Raw genomic sequence first — 22,599 nt, 5'->3', positions numbered from 1 at the left:
AAGAATAAACTATGGAATGAAGTAACAATGGAGACCAATTTTCAGCCTTTTACTGAGGAAGAAAAAAATATTTAATATTTTGTATAAGGAATAATAGTGCCTAAGGCAGGTGCTTACAATCCTGACCTTAGCCCCACACACTCCTGTTTTGTAAAGCTATAGGAAAGAGCAGAGGTGGAATAGAAAAAGGGTTGAAGATAACAAATGAGAAGGGAGCGGGGATGCAGAAAGAATGACGAAGCCACACGTGTCAGTCTGTCGAATACCTTTAGTCCCTGCAGCAAATCAGATACCAACCAAGTGTCTACACTGGCTGGTGACCCTGCCATGGATGCAGGAGGAAATAGTACTAAGGGAGAAAATGATAACAGAAACTGAGCTACAGTCACAATGAGACAGTTGAGAGAAGGAGAGTACCAGGTTTTGCTACTTGTGTCACACAAGCTAGGAAAACTGCCCTCTCCCAGTGGGGAAGCAAACCTACATCTCACCCATCTCCATGCCTTACCATTCAAGACATTCTTCCTCTTGAGAAGTGAGACCCTGGCTAGTCAATCCTCTCCAGGATAAGGTTGAGTAGTCCTAGTCTCTAGTCTGCCTGCTTGAAAACTGGATTAGGGTAGGTGTGAATAGTGAGAATGGGTTGTGTGTGTTTTAAGGTGAAACCCAGAGAAAAATGGCAAAGCTGCCACTATGTAGCACCAGCAACCAACGCTTGCAGAAGTCTGTCTCCATACCCCATCTGGGGTCATGTAAGAGGAACAGCTCGCTCTTGCCTGCAAAGTCTGCTGGCCCCAGGTTATAGCCTGAATGCTTGGGGCATTTGCTTTAGGCTGATTTGTGCAGAGGGCCACATTAGGTCTCCTTGAGGACATTGATCTTGGCACAGATTTTGAGGGCAGGACCTAATTTGATGTTCATGGCACTCATAAGATGTTCTTCTTTAAGTAATAAAAGGGCCTGTCCATCAATCTCCTGGGAACGAAACTCTTCTGCGATCTCCTGACAGCCTAAAAGGAAAAGATGGGAACACATGAGAAACTGCATGGTAGCATCAGAGGAAGGGAAGAAACTAAAGATAAACAGGCCTGGTGATGGCTAATCCCAAAGTACCATAGATTCAGTAACAGAAAGATCTGAGGCAAGCTTTAAAAGCAGGTGAAATTAGAGCTGCTGACGACTCCATATAGCTTCAAAAAAGCAACAAGTTGTTCACAAATAATTTCCTAACCCCTTTAGAGATAAAGAAAAACTAGACACTAGCTCGGCGGTGGTGGCATACGCCGTTAATCCCAGCACTGGGGAGACAGAGACGGGTGTGTCTCTGAGTTTGAGGCCAGTCTGATCTACAAGCAAGTTACAGAACAGTGAGGGCTACACAGAGAAAGCTTATCTTAAAAAACCAGAAAAAAAGAAAAAAGCTACACACATGGTTTCTTAACAATGGCAAAAAGATTAACAGCTTTTGCAACATTATCCTTTAAGGACCTATAATTCAGACAGATAACCAAAGACAGCAATGATGTTTAATGGAGGCAAACAAAGGCCTTTTCTCATGTACTCCACTGAAAAAGTCATGTATGCTCACTCATATCCAACAAAGAGATTTTTATCCAAAAAAAAAAAAAAACACCCAAGCGAGAAATAGTTAATTCAAAAGTTAAAAAAAAAAATGTAGACACTATAGTTAATGGCATTGGCCCAGAAGAGAATTAGTGAAGTACACTGTAGGAAAACGGCCAGAATATCTAGCAAAGAGCCTCTGCTGTCGGACAGACAGCAGGCCAGCTGCTGACAGGTCCATCAGGTGCCCTTGCGGGATGATGTAGGGGAACTGTGGGCCTAGTTCTGCTCAACAGGCTCCCGGTACCTTGCAGAGAAGCGATGAACTCGTAGACCTCCTCTACACTCCATCGGCTGGGATTGCTGGACAGGAACACGGGGTTGATGCCATGTAACTCTGGTGTGGGTGGAGCTGTAATGGTGTTTCCTAGGTCACGTTCTCCGTGTCCAGGTCTTACTGACAGTGGACCAGGAGATGTTGGGGAGAGTGCTTCATCATAACTGGAATTATCTGAGCCCCGGCTAGAGTCCTCTTGGCCCTTTATAAGAGATAGCAAAACGTGCAGCCAGGTAAGGACGGCATCATTGAGTTCCTTCCCTTCCCGTTACCCTGCACTAGACAGAACTGTGTCTTAACAGGTGAACTAAAGCTGTACTTCATTTGCAGATGCATCATTCAAATATATCATTTCTTTAACCAAATTTGTTCCCGAATTATCTCCAGTACAGTGAAGGATTCATTTCATGGATGTATGAACTTGCAGTCAGATGAAAGGAGATGGGACAGTCTCTTACAATATGGATCAATACATCAATACAGTCAGTGTTAAACTAGAGTTCTGTATCCAGTGCTTTTACCTAAATTAAACAAAGGAACGGGAGTGGGGGTGGGGCACATTCTACAAACTAGCTGGCTCTGTGACAGCAGCTCACCCGATGGCGCTTGCCCTGGATCTTGGCACGAGCAATGTCAGAAGAGCTGCGGCGGGGTCCACGTCTCCGAACACGGGCATAGCTGGCTTCCTGAAACTCTTTCATTTTTTTCCTCTTCAAGCGAAACTGGTGGCTACAGCTCACATTGTACCTACAGGTCAGGGTACATATAAGATGTCACGGTGCTATGGAAACAACACACTGCCCTTTCATAAATATGAACTGGTATTTAAGAGTTGGCTTGGGGAACAGACTGAAAGCAGAGGGAAGGGACAGAACGTCCGATGGGAAAGCCAGTGAGGGTCAGCTGGTGCCCAGCCTACCTCTTTGCACATGTCATGGAGCAAAACCTCTTAGAACCACGGAACTGCTCTGCCGGGGCGTACTTCCCACAGTACTCGCACTTTAGGAGATTTGCTTTCTTATCTAACTCTGAAAAACAAGGAGTTCATGAGTTACTGTAGTCTCTGCTGCCCACAATCATTAGGCTTGGAGCTGGATACTAATTTTCCTCAGGTTTTCTGCAAAGACCTACACAACCTAACTGAGAATCCCTAAAACAAAACACCCTAAAGGCTTTTCCCTCAATGTACTCGTAAGGCCTATAATCTCAGCACACAGAAAACAGGCAGGAAGGTGAATGTCAGCCTGGGCTACATCTACAACAAGTCAGAGACCTACCTAGGTGCAGGGCAAGACTGTGGAGAGATGGAGATCTTCACGTCTAAGATTGTTTCCATGTTAGCTATCTTACTCACTGTATTCTAGTTCAACTCAGATTTCAAATAGGACTCTGTTCTGAATACGGAGGAGGAACTGACCAATATAGAGAAAGACACAACACCCTTTCTCCACAAAGATTTACAAAAGCATAGGCAAAATCTTTTTCAGTACTTTATGTATGGCTTCACGCACGTCTGTGCGAGACAGACTTTATCTACAGTCCTACTTTATTAAATACGCAAGGACTGGGGAGGTGTGGCCCAAGTCTGCAATCCCCAGACTCAGGAGGGTCTGAAGTTAAAGGTCAGCCTGGGCTACCTGGTGATAGGATGTAGCTCATTAGTAGAACTCGTGCATAGTATGTGCTAGAAATGGGTTCAATCCCAATACCCATCGACCATCTCCATGAGCACCCAATACGTACCTACAGAAGGGCTGTCTCCTCCCAAAGGCCCACTTGACTGACTCTCACTCAGCCCTGTTGGAAGGCCAGCCTGCAGGGGCTTCTCAGACTCCTTCAGTAACTGAGAACATCCCACCTGTCCCAGAGAAAGACCAGTTAAGGTAGCCTAGCTCCTTCTTTCCCTTCTACAGCCTTCCATGACATTCCCCATGCCCCTGCCTGGACGGGTTCTGAGGTGAGAACCAAATCTGGCTCGCAGGGGATCTTTTCCTTAGATATCTCTGGGGGAGGGGGTTGAGGCAGAGTCTTACTGTACAGCCCTGGCTTTCCTAGAAGTTGCCAGTAGACCAGGCTGACCTTGAACTCAAGAGATCTGCCTGCTCTTCTGCCACCTAAGGACTCAAAAGTGTGAGCCAGCACACCCAGCCAGGTGTGTGTATGTGTGTGTGAGAGCATGTACACACCAGGTAACCAAAATTGGATACTTTAGAGCTGGAATTAGTATAAGTGGTTGTCAGCTTTGTGACATGAGTGCTGGGAATGCAACGCGGGTCTCTGCAACATACACTGCTAACTGCTGAGGGATCTCCTCTCCAGTCCCGGGATCTTTCCATAGCGCAAACAAGGGTCTCTGACTGGCTTTTCCCATCTAAGCCACCTAGTGTACTTAACTGAACACTAGAGTTGAGCAACCTTCCTGTCTTCTGTGCCCAGCATTTCCACTTTCTGGTCCCAAAATTCCCCTGCATTCCTTCCCTCTTCTGTAAGGAAGTTAGCAGCACAATGACGCACTAGTGACTAAATAGTTCTGCACTTGCTGTTCTGGAGGAATCTGAATATAAATTGATAAATAAGGTGATATCTCCCCTCCCAGTCCTCCTCTCAGGCCCTGCCCTCACCGGGAAAGGCTCTGCTCCCTCCTGGATCACAAAACCTTCAATGATGTGCGTAAGAATCTGTGGCTTCACAATGGCCTGTGGGGGTTTTGAGTCACCCATCTGTCTGGACACCAAGGCCAGAGTAGGAGGTGGTGCTGATGGGGGAGGGGCCAAGGCTACTAAGTCACTGCTTGGAGGATTAGCACTCAAACTGGCCACTGCTTCAGCTTTCTCTGGAAAAAAAAACAAAAAACAAAAGCAAAAACCACAGAGACATTAAGGAACAGCTGTGATATGCCACACTAACTCCCCAGCACTGAGGCAGCCTGACCCCTCCACAACATGCTCATCTTTGCTCATTCACCACGGAGCCCATGTGTCTCTCTCTATTGACCGCTCACCAAGTTCAGGCCCGTTTTCTACTGAACTAGATTTCTCTTTTAGTTTACTGAGAACATTTCTCTGTTCTCTTGCACCAACCAAGTTTTAGAAGTTGCTTACCTCCAACACTGTTCTTCTCCTCCATTACCTTTGGGCTCTCTGATGCTGGTGAGGCCTTTGCAGGAAGCAGAGAGCCCAATGTGGAGCCGTCATCTCTCTCCTCCTCAGACTCAGCTTTGCGTTTCACAGCCAGTGTCTGGGGCTTACCCTGTAAGATGGACAAACAAGAGAGTAGCTAAGATCTAGGCGTGAACGGAAAACTGTAGTTGTATACTTCTGGAGAACACTCTTAGTTCCAGATGCTCAAATGTGTTTACTTCCTTTGATAAACCTCTTGGTCATCCCCAATTAGTGTAACTTCTACACCAGGACAAGAAAACAACACTGTCCTGACTTGGGATTGAAAGACTCATTGTAGACCAACTAACAACTGTTGGCTTTACGAAGATGGACTTGGTCAAGGCACCCTTGATCTAATTAATATACATATAAAACCCTAAGATTTTAGTAATAAATTTGGGAATTTGAAGTTTAGATATTACACACATATATTTATACAAACATATTTTTTTTTGTTTTTCTTTTTCTTTTTTTGGGGGCGGGGGAGGGTTGAGACAGGGTTTCTCTGTTGCTTTGGTGCCTGTCCTGGAACTAGCTCTTGTAGACCAGGCTGGCCTCAAACTCCCAGAGATCCGCCTGCCTCTGCCTCCCGAGTGCTGGGATTAAAGGCGTGCGCCACCACCGCCCGGCTATACAAACATATTTAACATACATACATATATATACATGTGTATATATATGTATGTATCTCACTTTCAAAAGAGAGCGCATACACGCCAGCATTCGCCTTCTCAACTCTTCATTCACCTATCAAGTTTTATTTCCACTCAGTCCCAAGCCCACATGGATGTAGATAGGCAGTAATATCTTCAAAATGATCAAGCATCACTCACCGGCAGGTGCACAGACTGCATGTAGAAAGCTGCAGGGACTTGGGCCACAACAGGGGAGGAGGCTGTAGGCCCACCCTTTACCACATGTGCTGTTCCCTGCACAGGAGCAAGGGTCATTCCAGGGGCCAAGGTAGGAGCACACTCCTGAAGAGCACCAGAAGCCTGTGATGAAGGTGGCGAGGAGGCCAGATGGGCCTGGCCAGGCTGGACTGCCCCTGGCATTCCCCGGGAAGTAGGTACAGCAGCTGCCAGCTGTGCTAATCCCAAAGCCTGTGCCTGTGCTGTACCTGGCTGCCGAGTACCAACAACCTGCACAGGGATATGTGGTGGTGGTTGCTGGGTAGCTGACATCTTAGCAGCTCCTAGTTGAGGTGGTTTGATAGGTGCTACAGGTGGTTTGGACTGAATAGGGATGGGTGGTTTGGGGGTTGGGTCAGGTGGAAGAGATAGGGGTGAAGATTGAAGCATGGGTTGGACCACCAGGGTCTGAGCTTGCTGTTGGGACTGGGAAGGTGGGACCTGCTGAGTAGGTGGAACCTGGGGTGGCTGAGGGGCAGTGAGGGTTGTTGCTTGCTGCTGCTGTTGCTGTTGCTGCTGCTGCTGCGCCAGCTGGAGGTGTGTAGCTGTGTGCAGCAGCTGGGACTGGCGGTGCGGGAACTGTTGCTGGTGGTGGATGGCGATCTGCTGCTGGATCACTACTTGCTTCTGCTGGAGGTGGATCTGCTGCTGCTGCTGAATCAGTGAGTGGGGCTGGATCTGTGTGTACGTGGCTATGTGTGACACAAGCCAGAGCAAAACAAAGACAAGAGCAGAAAACAATAATCCTTCTAAATTAAAAGCAAAGCCATCTGTCTAAGACGTACCAATGCTGGAATCAATGAAAGCAGATCTCATCATCTGGGAATCAGGCAGTGAAAGGAGATCTGGCCTCCCTTGAACTTGAGCATCATGTCATTTGCACTTTCTACTGAGTTAGACAGGACTGACTACCTCCAGGACAGAGAGCTCAAGGGCACAGGAGACTCAGGCAAGTCCAAGGCCTGCCTGAGCAAATTAGTGAGCGGTTTCTAAAAACACAAGTTAAAAAGAAAGACAGGACTAGTGTGGTAGAAACTTGCCTTGGATGCTTACGGCCTGGACTCAACCTCAAATAACATGCGCACACAAACACACACGGAAGGAAGGAAGGGAGGGAGGGAAGGAGGGAGGGAGGGAGGGGTGAGAGGAGGGAGGAAGGAAGAGAGGAAGAGGTGAGAGGGGGGAAGAGGTGAAAGGAGGGAGGGAGGGAGGGAGGGAGGGAGGGAGGGAGGGAGGGAGGGAGGGAGGAAGAGGTGAAAGGAGGGAGGGAGAAGGGAGGAAGAAGTGAGAGGAGGGAGGGAGGAAGGGAGGAAGAGGTGAGAGGAGGGAGGGAGGAAGAGGTGAGGAGAGGTCCCTTAAGTCAGGAATCATCTTCTGTGAGTTCTTCTCCTTTGCTATAACCATCCTATCCTTTCACTTGGTACTTAGCAAAGAATGGTTGACCCCTCCTTCATTACCTCAAGGCTGAATCCATGTTTTACTCATTTTGACATCCCTAGACCTCTTTCCATTGTTTGATACATAAGAAGTATTTAATATTCACAGAAGGAATAAATACCCTGAGGTTAAGGTATTCTCTACAAGAGCCTCCATTTTTAAAGTCACCATCTACAAAGTTATAAGAAAGCAGACGCAGGTTCTGATTACTGTTTCCTCCGCTGTAAACTGGAGCTGAGAGTCCTGCCCTGCATATCATTAGACTGCCCAAAACACACAAGGCATGTGATCTGAAAGCACTTTGGGGACAGAAAGGCTAAGGTATATCTAATATTGGTAATTTTTGTGATGAAATTATCCAAATATATCACTGATAAAGGTGGTAGAAACAAAGAAAACAAAAGCTAACATGACCAAGTATAGACATTGGCTCTATTTGACCCAGTTTGAAAGCAAGTACAAACTAGGGTTGTTGTTATTACTAATTCCCGTTTGTCCTTACCATTGATACAAATAATCACAAGTCAACTACACACAGTAAGCTACAGCTCCTCTTGCTGGTCTTACATACCCTGTGGTATTGACACTACGGTTGCTTGAACTACCCACTAAAAAGAGGAGAGAACTCATACTTTATACTACACTATAAGTGACATGAGGACAGGGACTCCACCTTTCAGAGACATATCTCCAGCACATTTGTTGACTCCACTAGAATTCAGTGGAATGAATAGAATAACCTGAAAAACCCAGGACCCCTATGAACGTAGACAGAGAGCAGCTGGGTGGTGGTGGCGCACACCTTTAATCCCAGCACTCGGGAGGGGAGACACTCGGGAGGCAGAGGCAGGAGGATCTCTATGAGTTCAAGGCCAGCCTCATCTACAAGTGCTAGTTCCAGAACAGGCTCCAAAGCTACAGAGAAATCCTGTCTTGAAAAAACCGTAACATTTAAAAAATGAGCGGAAAGTAGACAGAGGCTTTATAAGCAGCTAGCTGCAGAGGAACCTGGTTAGATCTTCATCTGTATTATCCTGTCACTGAGCTAGCATGTTCAAGACCAGTAAGATTCTCCTCCTTCTGTCATTCCACAGCCCAGAGTTCAAAAAGGAAGTGTGTGGAGAGGGTGGAGTTGGAGGTGGGTGTAAAAGGTGACACCTTACCTGAACTAATGAGCGTCTGGCTGGGGGCAGGCGTGGCCGTCCGGGTCAGGTTCATGCCCACACTCTGCTGGCCACTCCCTTCTGCTTCTGCCTTCTTGGCTGCTGCACTTTCTGCCTCCGTTTGGCTGCCCTGGCTCACAGTCACTGTCTGAGCTGGAGGTAAGGGCTGAACCACTCCTGTGCCCTTCCTGGGACAGCTTCCACCACCCAATCCTGAAGAAGACAACTGACCCAAGCCCCCAGGGGCCTGGCCACCTCCACCTGGACCCATGGAGCCTGGGAGGCTATTCCCGCTGCCTCCACCAGCTTGGCTAAGGTTGAGTGACTGGCCTGAGGCCCCAGAAGAAGCCTGTGCCACAGCTAGGGCCTGGCTAGAAGCCTGGGAGAGGCCAGAAACAGGAGAAGCTCCAGGAGGGATGGCCTTCTGAGTGGAGCCTGGCATTTGGGGTCCTTGAGCTGAGGCCTGCTGGTTCCTCACTGCCAAGTTCTGCACCTGGAAGATATAATGTATGGGTGTGTGTAGACTGACTCCCAAGCTGAACACTGGTTATACTGCTATACTCCAGAGCCCACCTGACTTCTCCACCAACATACCCAAGTCCTTCCAGTCTCCAAAGAGCTTTGTACACACATCTGAATTTTCAATGTCATTCACTACCAAGTCTATCATCAAATTTCAACATTTATTCATTCAAAATATGTCTCTGACTTTTTCTTTCTTCATATTCGTTTAGCATCTACCAAACACCTCTACTACACTTCAGGTACTGCCGTGGCAAAGTTACATGCTCCTGCTGCATGGCTTCTGTTAGATGAGAAAAATCAGCAATATATACACAAACACAAACCAAGTTTTCAGCACAGGAATGGCAGGCCTATGATTCCTAAACAGAGGAGGAGAGACAGTGGAGAGAGGGACCTAAAGGCATATCTAAAAGCATCTACAATACCACAGAATTAAAAACTAAGATGTTTTAAAATAAACATTTCATCGTATTGAGTTACAGGGAGCAGAAAAATAAACAAAAAGGTAGTGGGGCTGGGTTACTAGGGTCTCAAGTGTTAAAACAGTCTGAGTTGTAACCTACAAATAGCAAATTTAATCTGTCTTGTTCACTGTTAACAGTCTAGAATGTAGCAGTTGGGTATGAACAGAGAGGGAGAGAAAAATAGCTGCCTAGTTGATTTATTAATCAGACTACTATCATAATTAGTCTTAATAATAATCAGAATAACATGATAAAATCTATAGCTGAAGCCATTTCTTTGTAAATATTTTGAGAAAGAAATTGCCATCATACCCTAATGATAACTATTCACTATTCACACGTTTACACGCCCCCCCCCCCCCCCACACACACACAGAGGAAACACCAGGAGTTCCACAGGAGGAACTGCCAGGCAGCAGTATGGAACACCATACAGAGTAACAAAAGCTGGGTAACAACCCAAATGGCCATCCACATAAGAAGGATACTATATTTAGACAACAGAATATTATATAAATATTAAAACGATAAATGACTATAAGACAAATGTATCTTGATAATACACTGTGAAGAAAACATTCTCAGGCAGGGTGCAGAGGCATGCTGCTGTTATCCACGCTGTTGAGGTTGAGGTAAGAGGAAAACAAGACCAGTATTTGAGGCTGGTCTAGCCAACATAGCAAGATCTGTCTCAAAACACAAAACTATATTCCCAAAAAGATTACATAAAGCTAAGTTTCTTTAAATACAAACAAAACATGTCATATACAAAATACATAACAATATTTGAATTATATGTTGCTATTTATATGTTATTATATATCATGTTATATATTGTATACATATGAAAAGATATATCTAGAATATGCTTCAAATTAATCCATGGTCAGAGGGTAAGAGCCTGAACAGAATGGCTACATATTGGCAATTGCTGAAATTCAATGGTAAATACACAGATCCAATTTTGTGCATATATTTATTTCCCATGAAAACTAATTTTCAAAGTAAATTTTAGAAGTATGTAAAGAGCCGGGCGGTGGTGGCGCACGCCTTTAATCCCAGCACTCGGGAGGCAGAGGCAGGCGGATCTCTGTGAGTTTGAGACCAGCCTGGTCTACAAGAGCTAGTTCCAGGACAGGCTCCAAAACCACAGAGAAAACCTGTCTCAGGAAAAAAAAAAAAAAATATGTAAAGAGGCAGTGAAGCTATATTAAAGGGACCAAAGGAAGGATGATCCTAGAAACCAGCACATACACTCGATGCTATGGGGAAGGGCAGGCCTGGACACAGAAACTGTTCCATACATGATGGTTTGAAGCACTGGGTATTCAACCCAGGGCACCTTTCACACACAAGGCAAGCACTCCACCCCTGAGCTACATGCCCAGCCTGCTTGCTAGTTCTATTAAAAGTAACTGAGTAAGAGGCTAGAGAGATGGCTCAGGGGACTGAGGGTACTTACTGATCTTGCAGAGGACCCAAATTCTATCCCCAGAACCCATATGGTGGCTCACACCCTCCTCTAACTCTAGTTCTGAGAGACCCCTGCACACACACGCTACATATAAACTCACGAAAGCATACACATATTATGAAAATAAATCAGTGAACTTTTCAAAAGTAAGCCACGGAAGAGCCAATGATAATGATGTGTAAACCACATCACTAGAACTGATCAGGACGACCACCTAGAAACCCAGCAGAGGACAGGCGGGTGAAGGTAAGAACTTGAATCCAGAACATTGGGAGAGCAGGCCAGCTTTGCAAAGGTAACTCTCATCAGGAGTGAGGACTGACTGATTACACAGCTTCCCTTCTGCAAATGGCCAGTCCACATTTTCCTACTCTCCCTATACCTCAGAAGCTCCTTCTCTTTTCTCCTCTCTCTACCTCTGTGGCCTCCACCACCTCTGCATTCCCAGCATGTGGCTCCATCACTCCCCTTTGTCTCACTACTCTTCCTCTAACAATGGGCAATCTGCTCTAGACCCTCGCCCTCCTGCTTTCTAGAAAGCTGATCATATCAACCCGTGTGAGCAGCCTGTGCCCCTCTCCCTGCCTGTCCCCGCTTTCCCAGTCTATTTCCCACCCCAGCTTCATCCTGCTTTCTGTCCTCTCCAACTCCAATTTCCTCATTCACACTCTCCAGCAAACAGTCCTTCAAGTCCCATCCCTCCGACTCCTCTGAAGTAGCTCTCCCTCCAGATTAACAAACCATCCTTGTTTTCCTCCTTTACACTGAAAAGAAATGAGTGTTCCCCCCACCACATCCACAACCATTGCAGTCTTGCACTGTCCTGTTCCACTGTCTTCATGATACCTATAGCTTCTCTTTGTTGTTCTTTCCTGCTTCCCTGTCAGCCCATCAAATTTCCTAAGGGCTCACCCCAACTCTCAGAGTTCTACTAGACATTCTTCTCAACAGACCATATGCTTTCCGTAAACAATTTTAAACATTCCTTAACTTCAATAGATGGATCATCTATGTCTGCCATACCATTTTCACATGTTTAACTTCAATAGATGGATCATCTATGTCTGCCAAACCATCTTCACATGTTTCGCTCTCAGCTAGCTTCCCCAAATTCGAGGAGCATGCAGAGCCACTGTCTCGGTATCTCATACATGTCTCAAAAGCATCTTTAATTTGGCATGTACAAAAAACTGAACTTCAAGCTGGGCATGATGGCACATGCCTCTAATCCCAGTATTCACGAGGCAGGGGCAGGGGGATATCTATGAGTTCGAGGCCAGCCTGGTCTACAAAGCAAGTTCCAGGACAGCTAGGTCTACACAGAGAAACCATGTCTCAGAAAAAAACAAAATAAATAAATAAACAAATAAACAACTTCAGCCTAACCCATTTCTCCAGTCTTCACCTCAGACACAGCACCAACAGCTCTACAGTTTCAGATCCTTCAGGCTCTCCAAACTGAATCGCTCACCTTCAATAAGTCTTGTTACTCAAATCCACGCATTCCTATCCATCTTCACTGCTATGCACCCCAACACCATCTTTCTCCTACCTTACTCTTTTCTCTATTAACACATTCAACAGCCTTTACAGTCTTTACACTAAAGCAAAAAAGACACACTCCCTGTCACTTTCACGCTTTGAAGTCCTTCTCTAGCTTCCCATCACCCTTGTATAAGGACTGAAGTCCTAACCACAGACCCAAAAACTATGTGAGATGAGATTTCTCCCAATGGTCCAGTCCTCCCAGAAAATCGGCCATCCTATAATCATCAAGCAAACCAACTCTTCTTCCCTCGGGATCTTTAGACATCATGTTCTCCAGGCACTCAGCATTTCCTTACATCCATACCTGGCTAATGCTTATTATAGAGCCTGTGTTAAATGTCACCTCCTTGATTTCTAGCCCATCGCAAGCCTAACTAAGTGCTTTTCTTTATTCTTAGATCATCTTCTTCTTACTAATGAAGCAATTATTATACCACTCAGGTACTGTTTGCTTAATAACTAGTACTTTAAAGGTTCATAATCTCCACAAATGTAGGTATCATGACTTTCCTGAGCATCCAAGACTACAGAGTGACTGACAATAGTTAACAACCGTAAACTTTAAGCCTAGATATGATAAAAGCACTTATTATCAACTCAATCAGTCCCCACAACACGCCGCACATTGGATATACTCTATCCACTATACAGATGAAGAGACAACAGCAGAAATACATTAGAGCACTTAATCAAGATGCTACAGTTAAATGCAGAGTTGCAGCAGGACCCAGACACCATGTATGCATTCTAGCCACTATGTTCATATTCACTGTTGCTGATGCATGCATAAATGTATGCATGTGTATATGGATGGATGGATGGATGGATGGATGGATGGATGGATGGATGGACAGATGGATGGATGGACAGATGGATGGATGGACGGATGAATGGATGATGGACAGATGGATGACGGATAAATTAAAGAACTGCTATAAAAACACAACCAGCTCCTCTGTGCCTTCCACTGCCAGAAGAGCCTACAAAGGTATTTTTTAACTCGATGACCCCAAGAGTCTTTTAGCAGTTCCCCTCCCCAGCACCTTGACTCTTTCTGAAGTATTTTTCTTATTCTGTTTATCTGCTGTTCAATAGCCAATAATGGTCTCTGCTATTTTAAAGTCATCCACATGAAGAAAACTACAACCTCCTTTCCTTGGCTTTCAGTCTCCTTCCAAATAATGGCATCTTCTACCATTAGGCCCATCGTCTCTTTGCATTGTTTTTGACAAAACTGGAGATCCATCCAACCCAAAGTGCGCGAGAGGCGAAGGGTCTAGCACAGACCTACATCAGACCCCTGCTGTCGCTACTACCCACCCTTTCCACAGGGGTCCCATGTGCATAAATGAACTGTGCCCTCACATTTGCTCTTCTTTGTCAATTGTCTCCTCACTCCAAATCAAATCTGCCTATCTTCAACACTCCACTCAGGTACCCTGCAAAATAACAGCCAGTTCTTGAAGCTCAGGTGTCACTTAGGGTCAGCTGCATTTCATATGACACTGCTGTCCCCCCAGCTCTTTGAAGAGTTGACTCCTCTCTTTTTAATCCCCCAAAGCTCTAAACACATATCCAAACACAAGGTATTTATCTACTTTCTGCTAGATTTGAAGAATGAGATAAACATTATAAGGCCCTAGTTTACATCTCATCCATAGGCTAAAAATTAAAATATATGTGTTTTGGGGAAAAGTCACAAAAAGTAAATGGAAGAAAGACTATTGAGAACATGGACAGGGACAGGAGACTGAGAGCTGAGAACTACAGTAAGTCAAGAACAGAAGGAACCAAACATCCTACCAGCAACTCAGCCGGGGTGAGTTCACACCTAACTCTACAGAACTCCTCCAACATCCTGAACTTCTGGTGACATTTCTAGGAGGGACTTAAGACTCAATAAAACTAACTTACAGAAGACAAAAGGATGCCCAGAAAAATCAACTTGTATTTTAAGACTTCCAGATCCAAAGGGATCTTTTTAGGCAGTTCTACTTCCTTCTTTAGCTCAAATCAACTCACAAGTTTTAAGGGATTTATAGGAGTTGAGGAAAAAGAAGCCAAAACACACAAAATAAGAACTATAAAATTCAATAAAGGGGCAGAGTATGGGGCCTGGTCTATGGTCATCCCCTTCATGCTCCCGGGCTTCTCCACAGTAAGTGGTTGCCACTGACCTGATCTGCATCTGCATGAACTCCCGGAGACTGAGCGGGCGGCACCTCCTGCTGGACTGCAGCCACTGCCCCATTGGGCATCAGGATGAGTTGGGAGGCTAGAGGCACATTCCGGCCCAAGGTCCGGTTAACCTGCAATAGGTTCCCCAGCTGTGGCTGGCAAGGGGAGGAGGTAGGAGAGGAAAAAGAAGAAAAGAGAAGACAGAGAAATGGAAGGAAAGGACCACAAGACAAAATAAACAGCAGATATTAAACAAGTGAGCCTGCCCCTTTCCACACCAACCCAAGAACCTTTCATTCTCCAAACGTGACGACTCATTCAGAAGAAAGCCTAGAATGTACAGAGGACTACGGAATGATAAGGAAGACACTTAGACAACGAGGATGTCAGACACATAGGTCTATACAGAAACAGGTAAGCCGAGAGATACTTAGAATTTGTGTATCCAGGTCACACATTTAAAGGCTAGACTACATCTATCACTGATTTATCAAATGCCAAGGCCACATCTTCCAACAGACGATCTCAATGTTATCTAAAAGCATTTTTTTTAGCTTACATAAGACATAGGGAGTAGGTCAACTTGTCTTAAAACGTGGATGACGAGAATCAAACAGCTTTCAGGCCAAGGGTATAGCCCAGGGGCAGAGCACTTGCCCTGGGTTCCCCCAACACCACAAAAGTAAATACATAAAATACTTCCATTCTTTGCCAGGAAGACAAATTATGAACTATGCCCCCAGGACAACGGTGGCTATGGCTATGGCTTACCCGCAGATACATCTGGGCCTGGGACTGGTTGAGGGGTGGGGAGGTAGTGTTCCCCAGTAACACAGACTGGGTCAAGGTGGTAGCACTGGGAGAGCTCACACTCTGGGATCGGCTGATGAGCTGGGCAGCTGATGTGGTCGCCAGATTGATCTGTGCAGTACATAAGGAACCAGGACTGAGGATTTGTAGAGAAATCAAAGAAAATATACACAACGACAACTTCAGAGGGGCACATCCAAGAACAGGATGTCACTCTCAGGAAATCAGGGTAAATAAATAATAACTTCCCACCCAAAACTGTCATCCTAGACACTCTGGAGTATTACGAAAGCAAAAAAAACAATCAAAAAAGAAAGCAATCCTACAACCACTAATGCCAACACTTGAGCAGGCAAAGGGCAGTAACGAACAGATTTTCTTTCTCTCTGGAAAGCAGCTTTTCATTTGTCATTTCTTCTTGCGCAAGATTTTCTCCTTCCTTCTTTAGGTTTTCCCATTTAAAGACAATGCATGCCTGCAATCCCAGCACTTGGGAGGGAGAGGCAGGAGGGTCACTGTAAGTACAAGGCAGCATGGACTAGCCAGAGAAAGCCTGTCTGAAAACAAAAACTACACAGACTCAAATAGGTTCCCTGTTCTTTTCTTGCCAATCAGAGCAATAAATATCCACTGGAGACACGATAACCCGCAGCCCAGCTGCAGAGACCAGACTGGACAGACACCGCCCTCGAGGAGAGGCAGCACTCACCGAGGCCTGGGTAGTAGCAGTCTGCTGCTGTGCGGTGCTGCTGTTCGGGGAGCTAGCCTGCCGACTGGCAGCAATCGTGGCCTGTTAAAAGGGAAGCATAACAGAAACAATGAAAAGGCTGTGTGTCTCCCTGTCTTCTAGTATTAATTCATGGTACAAAACAGAGATTTCAGGTAAGAGAGGCGCTGGAGTAAGGAAAATATATCACTATCCCTGCAACCTCAAATGACCATAAAAGCTGCCCGGTACCATCAGGGTAGGAGGCAACTGGTCCTCTCTCTCAGTCTCATCATGAGTCACCTGATACATCTAATGCAGAGCTGTCCAATACAACATCAAATATGGAATTTCCTACTATGCATATTTAAAAGTATTAAGTGGGATGATATAAATTTCAGTAACTTATTAATCAATACATACAAAATAAATATTACCATTTGCGGAGAGATATTATCATTTCAACATTAAACTAATTAGAAACTACTGAGACAGCTTACCTTCTTTTGATCAGTCGAGCTCCTCTAAATCTTATAGTGTCATCTCAGTTTGAACTAGTCACATTTCAAGTACGCTATAGCTACACATGCTGGAAGCTAACGTATTAGACAAAGCAGGTCTACAACACAGCCATTCCACCACTGAAGAGTATCCCACAGTTCATACACAAACCTAGAATCTAAGAACCACCCTTTCTCCTACTAGTACAAGAGGCAAAGGAAGGCTTTGGTGTAGGATGCAGTTTGCCCCAGACTGCTCCTCTCCCGTAAACCTACAGTGCCTGACCCCTTCCCTCTTGTCCCAGCCGGCTGCTGACCTCTCACCTGCTGAACGGCTGCCAGGCTGTGCAGCTGGGCATTACTGAGCTGCTGCTGGAGCATGAACTGGTGGAAATACTGAGCTGCATTGGGTTGCCGTTGCAAGGCTTGCAAAGCCTAGAAGACAGGACACAAAATAAGAGTAATCATTCCTGGTCCTATGCACATCACCGTAACCACCAGAAAAGGAGTCAGGAAGGAGATAAACCAAGGAGGATGGAGGCTAAACCATCATCACTGTCTGACTCGTCGTGACTTTGCTGTAGTCCATAGAGCATCTAAAACAGGACAGACAGCTGATTATATGCTCTGTCCTTGCACAGCAGGAAAAGGAAACCAGTGTACATCAACTTTTACTTCCAAAAATGAGTCCTGGAAATATATATGAAGATCTAGACAAACTGCAAATAAATGGGACACTGGTGAGTATAAGGAAAAAAGCTGGACATGGTGACAGATGCACTCAAAAGAATGAGGCAGGAAGGTGATGAGTTCCAGGCCAACCAGGGTTACAGAGTAAACCGCATCTCAAATAAATAAATAAATAGACACTAATAATAAAAGCAAAAAGCTATGTGTTGTAGGTGTCTAGCATAGATATACAGATCCTTAATTGTTTGGAGCTAGATGACAGGAAGGCAGTAGTGACTTCTGAACAATTCTACCAGGCAAAACTGTCAATTAATTGCTAAGTTCAAATATCTACTGTGCCATGTCAATGATTATTTATAAAAATGATAGTAATCACTTTAGTGTTAACTGGATTTTGCTATGTTCTTAATAATTACAACTGTTCTACCAAAATCTTTTAAGTAAAATGCTTCATTTCAAAACAGGGTATTTAAAGGATGGGATATATTTGTCCAAAAGTAAATGTCTAAAGAGGTCCATGGTATTTCTATTAGTCAGAGTAACTTAAGAGACCCAAAACTGAGAACTTGATTATCAGAGTAGGAAAGAGGCTCAGTGGGGAAGAGCACTTGCAGCACAAGCCCAAGGACCTGAGTTCAATCCCCAGAACAACTTAAAACAAAAGGCCAGATGCAGTGGTGCACATCTGCAATCCTGGCACTCTTTGTTTGCTTGCTTTTGTTTTCTTCTTGGTTTTTTTCAAGATAGGATTTCTCCGTGTAACAGCACTGTCTGTCCTGGAACTCACTCTGTAGTCCAGGCTTGCCTTGAACTCAGAGATTCACCTGCCTCTGCCTCCCAGGTTCTGGGATTAAAGGCGTGCGCCACTACCGCCCAGCTACCAACACCTTAAAATGAAATGATAGGTGGAAACGGAACTTGCCAGAAGCTCGTGTGCCAAATGGACCTATATGTACTACAGAAACAAAACCCATAAGTTGTCCTCTGACCTCCACATATCCAGCACTATAAACACAAGCACACACAAAAAACAGTAAATAATAAAGGTTTTTTAAACAATGAAGAGAAATGGTTAATTAAAACCTAGTTAAACAGACTAAACCTTATTTATTCATGTGTGAACTTTATAGTACTTCGTATTAAATCAATGAATCACATTTACAAAACAGGTTCTCACTAAGTTGCCCGAGTTGCCTTGAACTTGGTACACAGCTAAAAACAAAACAACCAAATTTCCTTCTGGGTTTGCTTGCTCTAATTTTGTAAATTGCTAAGATTCTGAAGTGGAAAAAAGCTCACTCTTTAGCTTCTCCAGAAAGAATCTGGGGATGGTGATCTTCCAGCATCTTGGCCTAATCCAAGCCAATACTCACAGAACTCGGCCGCAGCTGAGTCTCACCTGCACGGCTTGCCGTTCATACAGGGACATCTGCGCTATCTGGGGCCGAGAGCTGCCCCCTGAGCTGGAACTCCCATTGGTGGAGGTAGAGTTCTGCTCACTCTCAGTCTCCATGACAGTGTTCCAGGGTCCCCAAGAATGGTGCTCTGACTCAAGCCCTAGATGGGAATCAGCAAAGGATTAAAGTTATACCTCGAACCTAAAATGTCATTTCATATTATCATTATCATTATTATTATTATTCAAAACCACAGTCAGCCCACAAAGTATCTAAGATTCTTCCTCTGAGATCTTAGAACTCTCAAATCTGCAACAGCATCTGACATCATGTTTCCCTCACGCCATCGTCTTTTCAAGCTAGTCACTGTCTCAAGAGACCTTGCATACCTACCTCCTCCTGAGCACCATTAAATAAAGTGACCACCTACGTGCCCCAGCAATTTTCAACAGTTTAAACTTGACCCATTAAACCTTGCTGTCATTTTTATCTCCATCACGCCATTATCATCCTAACAAAGGACAGCATTCCTGGGACCCTTTAGTTGCTTCCTTTTCTTGGCCTACACCCCTCACCTGCACTACTTATTATTGTCCCCATTTTACAATAGCGGAAACGAGCATTTTCTGTGTATCAAGTCTTTACTTTGCCTCTTCCCAAAACAAAAAAAGCAAACAAAAAATCCTGCCATCAAAGCAGTGTCACCCAGTGTGGGTACTCACTATCCTCATTTCATGGAGAGCCTTGGATGCTGATGAGGCAGTCAGAGCAGACAGGTCATGGAAGGGGATACGCTGGGGACTACCCACATATCCCAAGTAGCTGACTGGCTACAGGCCAAGCTACTAATTAAAGCCTCGGGCCTCTCACTCCTCCTTATATAACTTGAGTGTCCCTATTAGCAAGTAAGGTATCAAAGTGAGCATGTGACATACTCCTAAGTAGCATTCTGACTCAAAAAAACAAGATTCAACTTTACCAAAGTGTAGGAATTTACCCTCTAGAAGCTACATCAAAACTAGCAAAAATAAAAGAAACGTTCTTCTAAAGCAGCACTAAAATCACATTATTCTTCCCCTTTTTCTCTTCTTTCTTTTGTTAAACTCGCACTGTACTTTCTTTACTTCTGAGACGCCAGACTACTAGAACATCAGGTCACCAAAGCTCTATGCAGCTCAGGAATATAAAGCTGGCCACAATTTCCCAAACGAGCAAAGACGTAAATAAAAGTCAAACTCTTGGCCTTGTCAATTAAAGTTGAGATTTCTCCTAATTCTTCCCCCAGCGTCCCCGCATCACATCCCTGTCCCCAGAGAACTCTACCCACTGTAGGAAGAGCCAATGTCACTCCACACATGGATATAATGGAAGGGGCACACAGAGGACATTTCATCACCAGCTTCACCTCCAATCTACCTTTCTCCCCACACCTTTTTTTGCCAAAATATCAAAGCACTAAACAGATACAGACCCATGAGTCCTCAATATCAGCATGTGAAGGAAAAAAGTGGGCAAGGATTAGAGGCAGCATTGGCACAGTTGTATGTAGACATTGCTGGACTGAGCTCACTGGACTCACAGACATCAAACCCTGTTACTTGCAATAGAGGCTTGTATAAAAAAAAATAAAGTTCATACACTCAATGACCCCTTCATTTCCCCCAGATCGTTGAACAGAAAAGGGCCAATTTAAAGTCTTTCCACTGGGGAAATTGCCATCCAAAATCTCGCAGGCACACATTTGTTTTTAAGTCACATTGTGAGTTCCAGATTAACTATAGAAAGTGAAGATAGGAGTTTAGGAAGCAATCTAAATTAAAAATTAAAAACTGGGAGAAGAGTGAAAGGCCACCCTAAAAGGTACCTCCATTTGGTGTGAATGTGGAAAGACTCAACTGAGGTAGCTGCACACCGATGGGAGGGAACTAGAAAGTAATATTGAGGTGGATACGGTACTGGGCCTATAGGATCAAGTCCCTGAGTGTAAAACTCTGTTGCAGTAAGAATGGAGCAAGAAGCAGGGGTTGGGGATGCCTCGGAATGCCCCCCACGGGTTCTTGTTCTACACAGAACCGTGATGAAAACGCAGTTCCAACGAGAAATAAGCACACCGGGAGAAGGGGGTGGATACAGCGCTGTGCCCGGAGCGAACGGACTCGTAAGCAGGGCAATGTGCATTCTAATAGTCGGGAGCCAAGCAGGAGGGGCACAGAAGTCAAGGAACTGGAGCCTGGGGAGTCCGGCGGAGCGCGAGAAGCAGGGAAATAACCAGACAGCATGCTCGGAGGTAAGGATCGAAGTCGGGGCAGGGAGAAATGAATGAGAAGACGAGCGGCCAGAGGCAACGAGGTGACGGACACACAGCACCGAACACAGCGAGCGCAAAGCACGGAGACCGGGACGCGCAGCACCGAAGCACCGCAGAGCGCAGCAGAGCGGGAGGCAGGAGCGCGGCTGGGGGAGGTACCTGGGCGTTGCACACGCCGAGGTGGCTGAGGAAACATCCCCGCGCCGCCGAGCCCCCGGGATGCGGCCCCTCCCCGGCCCGCGGCCGCTCGGTTACCTTCGCGCCGGGCTCCGCACCCGAGTCCTCGCGGGGGGCGTCCACCTCAGGGGCGGGGGAGGGGGGGTCGCTCGGTCTCGGCGGCGCTCCGCCTCCTCCCCTTCCTGGAGGGGCGGGGGCCCAGGCGCGGTGGGAGGTGCCCGGCGCGGCCGCCGCTCCCCGCCCCTCCCGCCGTCCCGGTGCCGGCCGCGCCGCGGCTCCGCCAGGCCGGGGGCTCGCGCGGGCCTGTCACTTCCTGCCCCGCCGCGAGGGTGGGGGACTAGGCCGGGGGGCCGCGGGCCGGCGGGGAGGGGGCTGCGGGGAGGTGCTTCCGGGGCAGCCGACCCCTCCCCCGGCCCGCCCCCTCCCCGCGCCCGCCCTCGCGCGCGTCCCTCGCTTCCTGCCGGCGCCCGTTGCCATGGCGACGCCGCTCCCGGGCCTCGGCGCTCTAGGCCGGAGTGGTTTGGGGTGGGTTTTTTTTTCTTTGGTTTTTTTTTTTTTCCTCCCCTGGCTCTGGTTCTCTTTCTCCTCCTTTCTTCCCCCCTTCTTTCTCTCCGAATTCCGCTCGCCGTCGGAAAGGACGGAGCTAAGAAAGCGCTGGCCTCTAGAGGGACTCACCTCCGAGAAGAGAGGGAGAGGGGAGAGGGGAGGGAAGTGACGTGAAGGGGGGGAAAAGAAGGTATTTTCTGCAGCTTCTGGGAATAGGGGCTCAAAAGAAAGGATCAAAGGGACTGGCAGGCAGAGAGGGAGGAAGCGGGGCAAAGACCCTTGAGAAAGGACGGTCTGTGAAAGGAAATGGAGCTGAGGGAAGGGAAGAGGAGGAAAGAGAAACTTCGAGGTTGAGGGAACGGCGAGAGAATGCTGATTGTTTTATCCCTCGCCTCAACTCCAAGAAGGCGGGAAAGAACGCTGCCCAGAAACTGAACCCGTTAGAAGCTGCAATTCATTTAAAAGCAGGACCTTGCTTTGAATAACATTTAAGTCGGTGGTTTCTGGGTTGATTGTGTGCTTGTGATCTCTAAAGTCACAGGCACGTGTGAAAGAATTAGAACGCCCAAAACAATGGAAAAGGCGGGGTGTAAAGAGATGAACAATGGTACTGCCTTTGCAACGCCTGAGCATACGGCGGGGAGGTTCGTTTTATTTGTAACACTAATTTATCAGGATTTAGATATGCCCAGTCTTTCGGTGGT

At 46.2% G+C, this 22,599-nt stretch overlaps 1 protein-coding gene across 5 annotated transcripts; it reads right to left on the bottom strand.

Annotated features, from left to right (window-relative positions):
- Positions 1-32: 32 nt before the first annotated feature.
- Positions 33-21,551, bottom strand: Phc1 (polyhomeotic homolog 1). 5 transcript variants are annotated; one of them, XM_075982864.1, is made up of 15 exons: positions 21,428-21,551; positions 18,867-19,024; positions 17,102-17,212; positions 16,281-16,361; positions 15,533-15,682; positions 14,761-14,916; positions 8,573-9,065; positions 5,895-6,664; positions 5,002-5,149; positions 4,522-4,733; positions 3,644-3,758; positions 2,820-2,928; positions 2,497-2,647; positions 1,871-2,102; positions 33-1,010 (listed from the first exon to the last, which is right to left on the bottom strand). In XM_075982864.1, the coding sequence occupies exons 2-15, from the start codon at positions 18,978-18,980 to the stop codon at positions 856-858; spliced, it is 2,997 nt and encodes a 998-aa protein (XP_075838979.1). In that variant the 5' UTR covers positions 18,981-19,024; positions 21,428-21,551; the 3' UTR covers positions 33-855. The 5 variants fall into 5 exon arrangements, with proteins under 5 accessions (XP_075838979.1, XP_075838977.1, XP_075838978.1 ...); XM_075982862.1 differs by having other exon boundaries at positions 21,332-21,464; XM_075982863.1 differs by lacking the exon at positions 21,428-21,551 and adding an exon at positions 20,336-21,301.
- Between the last annotated feature and the right edge of the window lie 1,048 nt (positions 21,552-22,599).

This window comes from Microtus pennsylvanicus, chromosome 8, assembly GCF_037038515.1.
Source record: "Microtus pennsylvanicus isolate mMicPen1 chromosome 8, mMicPen1.hap1, whole genome shotgun sequence".
Classification (NCBI taxonomy): Eukaryota; Metazoa; Chordata; class Mammalia; order Rodentia; family Cricetidae; genus Microtus; species Microtus pennsylvanicus.
The sequence above is the reverse complement of the archived record's forward strand: the minus strand, read 5'-3'. Positions and strand labels throughout refer to the sequence as shown.

Bases quoted from the DNA above. Each gene is read 5' to 3' on its own strand.
- Phc1 (XM_075982862.1), bottom strand. From the start codon at position 21,368: ATGTTTCCTCAGCCACCTCGGCGTGTGCAACGCCCAG. The intron at 3,759-4,521 runs GTGAGGGCAGGG...TCTCTGGGACAG, and splicing joins AGGGAGCAGAGCCTTTCCCG to GTGGGATGTTCTCAGTTACT. The intron at 2,929-3,643 runs GTACGTATTGGG...CTTGTTTTTCAG, and splicing joins AGGAGACAGCCCTTCTGTAG to AGTTAGATAAGAAAGCAAAT.